This window comes from Macrobrachium nipponense, chromosome 29, assembly GCF_015104395.2.
Source record: "Macrobrachium nipponense isolate FS-2020 chromosome 29, ASM1510439v2, whole genome shotgun sequence".
Classification (NCBI taxonomy): domain Eukaryota; kingdom Metazoa; phylum Arthropoda; class Malacostraca; order Decapoda; family Palaemonidae; genus Macrobrachium; species Macrobrachium nipponense.
This window is the reverse complement of record NC_061092.1, coordinates 70,917,495-70,926,263: the sequence shown is the minus strand read 5'-3', so window position 1 is coordinate 70,926,263 and position 8,769 is coordinate 70,917,495. Positions and strand designations below refer to the sequence as shown.

At 45.2% G+C, this 8,769-nt stretch overlaps 1 protein-coding gene across 1 annotated transcript in view; it reads left to right on the top strand.

The window, feature by feature from the left end:
• Positions 1–217: 217 nt before the first annotated feature.
• LOC135206282 (omega-amidase NIT2-like) overlaps positions 218–8,769 on the top strand; it is a 144,097-nt gene continuing 135,545 nt past the window's right edge. Inside the window, exons 1-3 of the mRNA XM_064237702.1 lie at positions 218–348; positions 1,810–1,861; positions 2,567–2,713. Coding sequence (XP_064093772.1) covers positions 1,849–1,861; positions 2,567–2,713 — 160 coding nt within the window. The 5' untranslated portion in view covers positions 218–348; positions 1,810–1,848. The remainder of the gene's footprint in view (positions 349–1,809; positions 1,862–2,566; positions 2,714–8,769) is intronic.

Genomic DNA, 8,769 nt, shown 5'->3' with positions numbered 1-8,769 from the left:
TCATGCATTTTAGAACTTACAAAACGTAAATATGTGTTTTGTGAACAGTAGGAGAATGAGAGATACTAATTAAGTCTCGAATTGTACGAGTTATAGTACAACTTCACTGCCTGCAGGTCCGGGAGGGAATATGATCAGCTGATTATTGTAAACAAAACGAGGTTGCCAGACGCACGATACTCGCTAGCCAGTCGCCACCCGGCCCCCGGTCTTCGAATAGCAACAACAGGTTTGTAAAGGCCACGGTTTCCAAGGGTGCATTATTGCTTTATGCTTTTGTTCCTCAATCCAGAGCTTCAATTATTCAAGATTACTGCGATCTACGATCAAATTATCATCTGTGAAGCGGTAGGCCAGGTGCTGTCAATTGTCACCTAACTGCTGGGAGGCCACATCCTAATGAGGCTCCCTAACTACAGGTGACTTAGGTATAGGCTAGGTACTACCTAGGTAGTAGGTACCTAGTTGCGAGCAAGCACCTTAGTTAACTGGCTAGGCAATGAGCTAGTATGGTTTTTTAGATTTTGTAAAATAGGCTGTTATGGTGGTTTTAAGTCACTGAAGAAGCATGAACCGTAGTACTTTTTTAGTAGGCTACCAAGGTAGGCTAACTGCAGTTAGTAGGCTAGTTTGTAATCTTAGGTATTGAAAGGTAATTCAATATTGAAAAGTTTGGTAATACCTAGCTATAGCCTAGGTATACCTACTTCAAATGTAGCTTGGCGGAACAACCGACTGGACTAGCTGATCCAGTTTCCACTGCGTTTGAAGCCACCCTCCCAAAAAGTAGGTACTTTAACACGTCCTGACACCGGAGATGGTCATCAGTGACGAGTTGTTGGTGGTGAGAGAAGGAGCTCGAGACCTTTACTTTCCAAAGTTAAAAATTAAGGTATTATTTTAAGATTAAACAGTGGGTAATGAAACGTCTGGGTCTATGCAGTGCACTCTACCTCCATGACACTTTCAAAATTTTTACTTACAACCACGAATATTTAGAAGATTGACGCCTTCTTGATGTTTGCGGAGTCGCTTGTGTCAATAAACTTCCCATTCCATGTGCTAAATCCGCACACCACTTGTACCCATAGATGCTGGGGCACTTTGTTTGCAAAAATCCTAAACAATGACTTCCACCCATGACTTTTCCAAGGAAACTACGATTTCACGTGAGCATTTTCTTCTGAAAAAACTTGTTACAATTTTTGGGCCTTTGATGCTTGTTAAACAATCTGGGAATAATAAACAGAAAACATGCACTTACTATTTACATTAATAAACTGCAATATAAACAAGAAAACTATGGAGGATCTTAACAGTCAAAATATTTGCTATAGTCTTAGCATGCCACCAAATATTTTATTGTCTAGGATATATACTGAGGGCATCTCACATGATGTAAAAGTTTATTTAATTTGGAAAATATGCCAAAAAAGTTTTTTTTCAATACAACATGAAGCAAGGGTGCATGGTGTTTTAAATTGTATGATCAACAACATCAATGAAGCATAGGACCTTTGGTGCTAAAAGTGTGAATAGATGCTGACAAGCAACAGAACTGCTATTTCACAATAGTAATATGGAAATACTATAAAATACTCCCTCACTTTTACATGGTACATAATAGGTTCCAGAACCTGCCACGGAAATGCAAAAAATGCAGATATGCAAGAATCCCCTCCAAAAATGCTTATAACTGCCAAATACCCAGTACCCCATAAACTAAAATGCCTATAAATGTCTATTCTACTAGTATTGACTCCTTTCATGAAATGGTATCAGTAATGTCATGCTTTTTATTCTTTACAGTGCTTCAGGAAGTTCCACACTCACAATTAGTTGTCAAAGATGGCAGCATCAAGTAAGTATTGCAATGATATCTTCTTGTAATGATTCATTGCTTTCTTGTTATTCAGTTTGGTCATCTTGGTTGCCATTTCTTCCAGGGTAATTCAAGATGATATGTGTTCTGTAGCTGTGGCATTTATAATTTACAGAGATTCTAAGAGAAATTTTTTATAATCATCCTGATTAGTTTTTAAGTCAGTTGTTCCTGTAGAGGATGACACATCCAGTGTGCTTTGCTTAGTACTGGTAGGCAGTACTAATGGACCTTTGCAGCCTTGTAGTATTTTTCATCCATTTTTTTTCTTCTGTCCATGTAACTAGAAAACTTTTCATGGTAATTCACTAACATATGCCATTATAATTGTTATTGAAGTGTAGACAAATTTAAAGAAGCCAGGGGATGAAGAAATGTTGATAAGATAAGAAGCGTTAGCATTGCTTACGGGTGTTTGTAGGGTATACTATTGTAGGTGACGCTCATTCTTAGAAATGAATTTCATAACTGTGCTTGAAAGACCAGCTCGGCCTTTATTTAAATGGGTAATTTTCCATGACAATGAGAGCTTTTAGTTACTTAGCCATAGCGTTCAGTCATCAGCTTGCCTCTGAAACATGATTATCCTTTGATGTAAGATTTCAGTTTTTATCCTGTATTCTCTAACCAAATTCTTGTTATTCCAACTGAAACCAACATGAACTTCTGAATATGAATTACCAGAACTGCGGTTGGCACTCATCCAGCTAAGTGTAGGCATGAAGAAAGCAGAGAATATATCAAGGGCTCTTCAGAAAGTGAAGGAAGCTGCAGGAAATGGTGCTGAAGTCGTGGCTCTTCCAGAGTGTTTCAACTCCCCATATGGCACCAGTAAGTGATTTATGTGATGTTTGTTTTGTCAGCACAATGTTTTGTTCTGCACCCTGTATTCCAAACTTTCAATGTCATTCATGAAATCAGCTGAATCAGGTGATGGTGGGATTCTCACTGTTTCTTCCCTCTTAGGTTCACTGCGCTTTCATGAGCCATTTTTTCTTATAGAAATAGAAACCATTGCCTTTTCTAACAAGAACATCCTTCACTGTGAGCTGGAGGTAGTTGTTGAATTTTGTAACTAGGTAGTTAACTGGTGGTTACTAGCTCTCACTTTTTCAATTACTTACTCTCTCCAGGCACTTTTTCCATGGTAGGCATCTTGCTGCACTCTTCGCTAAGTTTCCCATTGTATGATTGTTGACTCATTTTGGAATTTGTTTTTCCACATTAAAGTATGTGACAAAACAAGAACAAAGGGTTTGTGAGGGGTATGAGAGTTCTTGTGGGTAGCATATCAGCGCAGGATTGCTAGCTGGTTTGGCACGTGCTTGGTCTCTGAATTTTGCACATGCCAACATTTGTTATGCTTGTGACAGATACCCTCTTGTTACACACCAATACCAGGATGGTCTGTCTGTTCATGACCACACCGCTTCCCTCTTGGCTTATAGTTCACCACACACTCGTGGGGTGTGCATTCCCATTCCCCTGTATGTACTCTCTACTTAATTAGCTGCTACTGGGGACACTTCAACATAACAGACAGTTGAAGCATCTCAATGAGTAATGAAGTGTCTCATAGTATACTCCACATGATTCAGTACCCTGGAGCCAACTTACGTAGTTGTATTGAACAGCATTTTTGTACAAGTAACTTACCCAGCAGATATATACTTAGCTATAGACTCGGTCGTCCCGACAGAATTTCAAAACTCGCGGCACACGCGACAGGTAGGTCAGGTGATCCACCATTCCCGCCGCTGGGTGGCGGGTCTGGAACTATTCCCGTTTTCTAAGCCATAATTTCTCTGTTCGGTTGAACGGACAACACCTATTGTTCGTTCCTCCATCTTGGATTTCAACTCGTTTGCCGAGAATTTGGATTGGTTTTTTGGTGACGTATTCTGTTTTTTCTCTGGCTTGGCATACGCTTATTGTGGACTGTTTTCGACTTTTGGTTTTGACTACTCTTTCACGATTGTCTGACGCTAAGGCTTCACCTATGTTTAGAGTTTGCAGTAGGGAAGACTGTAAGGTTAGGCTGCCTAAATCGGCATTAGATCCGCATAGTATTTGCGCTAAATGCAGGGAGAATGAATGTTCTTTTATTAACACCTGTGTGGAATGCGAGAACCTTACGGAGCTTGAATGGAAGGAATTATCTTCATATGTTAGGAAGCTTGAGAGAGATAGAGTGAGGAAGGCTTCAGCTAGGTCTTCTAGTAGATCTTGCTCCTTAGAACAAGAAATTAACTCTCCATCTAACAATTTTCCCTTAGCCTCAGCTGCTTCTCCCTGTTCTGAATCCAAAGATTCTTCATCAGAGAGGGAAATGTAAAAAGCTTCAATTAAGAAACTTCAAGCTCAGCTACGAGCTCTAAACCAAGGTAAGAGTGGTGATAGTGACTTGTGCAGTGTCCCCAGTGCAGTGGAGGGGGCGTCTGACCGGTTCCTCATTGCTCCTAGGCCTAGACCTCTTCCAAACTCCCAGGACCAGGGGAGGAGGAATGTCGAAAGCCGCAGGGAGGATGCAGAACATCCCCAACGGTCAGGCGTCCCTTCGGCAGATCCTGTTGTTAAGTCCCAGGCTGCCTCGGATTGCCGCAGAAAAGGCGTCCTAAAGGAGTGTTTTTTCGGCCTCTGACTCTTCTCTCCTAAACGAAGGATGGAGTTCGGCCTCCCGTTCGCGCCCTTTGAAGAGAGCCTGGAAGGCGCCTAAAGGAGACGCTGCTGACTCCAGCCCAGAGCGTTTTCCCGAGGATTGGCCTTCGGGACCTAAGAGAACTAGACAAGAGGAGCCTGCTCTTCAGGATCCGACCAAGAAGTTTTTGGTGAATCTGCTCCCTGTTAAGAGTTCCGCTAAGCGTCCTTCTTCGTATAGGAGAGAACTCTCACGATCTCCAGGGCGTTTATCACCTTCGTCGAGAGACTCGTCGGATAGGAGTTGTTCTCCTGAGAGAAGAGCCCTTTCGCCCTATAGGCTATCTTCCCCGAAGCGCCCTCTTAGACACAGCGCATCGAGCAGAAGTCTCGATCGGTTTAGGTACAAGGAGCCGGAAAACCGATTTAGGTATCAGGATCCCTTGGGTCTTCAGGACCAGGAGCCAGACAGGCGCAAAGAGGCAGCAAGACGCAAGAAAGGACGTCAAGAGCCTCTTAGAACGCTGGATTCAGGACGTCAGGATTCTGCTAGAAGGCAGGAATCAGGACGCTATGAGCCAGGACGCCATGAGTCAGGGCGCCAGGAGTCAGGGGCCGGCCAGGTCAGGGCGTCATTGGAGTCAGGGCGCCAGGGAGTCAGGGCGTCAGGAGTCAGGGCGCCAGGAGTTAGGACGCCAGAAGACAGGACGCCAGGAGTACGTTAGGCGTCAAGTGTTAGGGCGCCAAGAGCCTGTTAAGGCGTCAGGAATCAGGACGCGGGGATCTTTTCAAGCGCCCTGAAATCAGGACGCCAGGAGCCTAGCAAGCGCCACGAACCCGACGAACCTAGACAACAAGAGTCTAGTAGGCACAAGAGTGTTGCCGACAGACAGGAGCCTCACTCTTCGTATAGGAGTGCTAATGTTCCGCGCTCCCCTTCTCGGGAAAGGAGTTCTTCTCCCGGGAAGAGCCAGATCACTCCAAAACGATCTCCTTCTGTAGATCAGTTTGGACCAGGTATCGGAAGACGAAGAGCCTGTAGAGTAGCAGTTTCGGACTACAAGAGACTTTCTCTTTTGCTGCTAAAGGAGTTCGGAGACTCCCTTCATCCTGCGGACCCTCCTTCACCAGGATAGTTGATGTCCAGCACTAAAGCTCTCAAATCGTCTTCCTTCGTTAAGATGCGCCCCGCTCTTTGTATGAAAAAGGCATTAAAAACTTTTTCAGAGTGGTTGACTTCCAGAAGGGAAGCGGGCAAGACAGTTTTTTCCTGCCCTCCTTCCAAGTTAACAGGCAAACCAGGAAGGTGGTACGAGACCAAAGAGCGATGGGGTTAGGTCTGCCTTCTTCCGCGGATGCGGATTTTGCTTCCTTAGTGGGGACTCTGCTAGGAGGAAGTCGTTGCTGTCTGCTAAGGCGACTTGGGGCATGTGTGAGCTGGACCACCTGCTAAAGGGCCTCTTTAAAACCCTAGAAGTCTTCAACTTTATGGACTGGGCGTTAGGAGCATTAGCGAAGAGAGCTCAGGACACGGACTTTGTTTCCATGGAGGAACTTTCGAGCGTCCTGGCTTGCCTGGACAGAGCGGTCATGGACGGTTCTGTGGAAGTTGCCTCTCTTTTTGGAACGGGAGTGAAGAAGAGATCTGTCTTTAGCTCTTTCTTAGCAAGAGCAGTATCACCCTTGCAAAGGACATCTCTTCTTTTTGCTCCTTTATCCCCGCACCTTTTTCCACAAGAGACGGTTAGAGAGGTTTCGAAATCTCTTACGGAGAAGGCAACTCAAGATCTCCTCACGCACTCAGCCAAGAAGTTTAGGCCGGCAGTGCCGATAGAGAAGAAAGAGAGACCCTCTTTTGTTCAGCCCTTTCGAGGTGCCTCCTCTTCTAGAGCCCCTCTTAGAGGTCGAAGACCAGAGAGAAAGAGTAGACCATCTAGAAGGTCCTTCGGGAAGTCTAGATGAACAGCAAGTCCTCCAGACGAAAGTAGGCGCCAGGCTACTCCACTTTGCCAAAGTCTGGGCGCAGAAGGGAGCGGACTCCTGGTCCCTCTCTATCCTGAAAAAGGATACTTGATCCCCTTCAGGGAAAATCCTCCCTTGACGACAACTCCAAGGGAGTTGACCGCCAGATACTCGGATCCGGTCCGAAAGCTTGCTATGTTGCAAGCAGTGGAACAGATGATTTCCAAGGAAGCGGTAGAACTGGTTCAAGATCTCCAGTCCCCAGGATTCTACAATCGGCTATTCCTGGTACCGAAAGCATCGGGGGGATGGAGACCAGTTCTAGACGTCAGTGCCCTGAATTTCTTTGTCTTGAAGAAGAAATTTTCAATGGAGACGTCTTCCTCTGTTCTATCTGCTCTTCGTCCAGGGGACTGGATGGTGTCCCTGGACCTTCAGGATGCGTATTTCCATGTGCCAATTCATCCGGCAGCAAGGAAAATATCTGAGGTTCATGTTCCAAGGGAAAGTGTTCCAGTTCCGAGCGATGTGCTTCGGACTTTCGACTGCCCTCAAGTCTTTACGGACATCATGAAGAATGTAGCTTATTGGCTACATCTGGAAGGGATCAGGATCTCGTTATATCTGGACGATTGGCTAATAAGAGCCCAATCGGAGAAAAAATGTCTGGAGGACCTTTTAGTTACTCTAAAGTTGACAAAGTCCTTAGGACTTTTAGTAAATCACGAGAAATCCATGCTGACTCCCCAGCAAAGTATTGTCTATCTGGGGATTCAGATGGATTCTCGGGATTTTCTAGCGTATCCTTCCCAGGAAAGGAGAGAAACGCTGCCTAGAAAAGGTGTCAGTCTTCTTAAGGAAGAACGTTGTTCCGCGAGGGAATGGATGAGCTTGCTGGGGACCCTCTCCTCGATGGAACAGTTCGTTTCCTTAGGAAGACTTCACCTACGACCCCTTCAATTTTATCTGAAGGAGAAGTGGGATTGGAAGTCCAACAATCTGGGAGAGACTTTTCCAATCTCGAAAAGGATCAAGGAGAATATCCGTTGGTGGTTAGATCCACAGAAACTAAGCAAAGGAATCTCCCTTCGCTTACAGAACCCGCGCCTAGCGTTGTTTGCAGACGCCTCAGATTCAGGGTGGGGAGCGACCCTAGGTTTCGCAGAAGTGTCAGGCATTTGGGAAGGAGAACAAGTGTCCTGGCACATCAACAAGAAAGAGCTAACAGCCATTCATCTAGCGTTGGTTCATTTCGAAGAACAGGTCTCAGTCTGGGGATTCAGATTCACTCGGACAAACACAACAGCCCTCGCGTATATAAAGAAGCAAGGGGGGACGCATTCCTTTTCCCTGTACGAATCAGCAAAGGATCTGCTGATTTGGGCACAGGAAAGGAAGATCTCTCTCCTCACAAGGTTTGTACAGGGAGAGAAAAATGTCCGGGCAGATCTGTTAAGCAGAAAAGAACAAGTCCTACCCACGGAATGGACTCTCAATCCTCAGATTTGCCAACAACTTTGGCATCTGTGGGGAAGGCCCAATATAGACCTGTTCGCGACCAACAAGAATCACAGATTAGAAACCATATTGCTCCCCCGATCTCGGATCCTCAAGCAGTAGCAGTAGACAGCTTTCTGCTAGATTGGACGGGCTTGGACGCGTACGCCTTCCCTCCTTTCAAGATAGTAGGAGAAGTATTGAGGAAGTTCGCTTGCTCAGAAGGAACAAGAATGACCCTCATCGCTCCCTTTTGGCCGGCTCTCGATTGGTTCACAGAGGTGCTGGAGTGGTTAGTGGATTTTCCAAGATCGCTTCCACTAAGGAACGATCTTCTCAAACAACCCCACTTCGACAGGTTTCACAAAAACCTCCCCGCTCTAAGTCTGACCGCCTTCAGACTGTCGAAGGACTTGTCAGAGCAAGGGCTTTTCACGAGAAGTGGCGAAGGCTATTGCAAGAGCCAGAAGAGTCTCCCACTTCTAAAGTATATCAGTCGAAGTGGGAGTTGTTTAGAAGATGGTGTAGGGAAAAGAAAATATCCTCCTCCAGTACCTCTGTAACTGAAATCGCAGATTTTCTCCTATATTTGAGAAAAGACTGTAACCTGGCAGTTTCAACAGTGAAGGGTTACAGAAGTATGCTGGCCTCAGTTTTTCGACATAGAGGAATAGATCTGACAAACAATAAAGATCTTCATGACCTTATAAGGTCTTTTGAGACCACGAAAGAACATGTAATCAAGAAAGCCTAGCTGGAACTTGGATGTGGTCCTCAAGTTCCTAATGTCG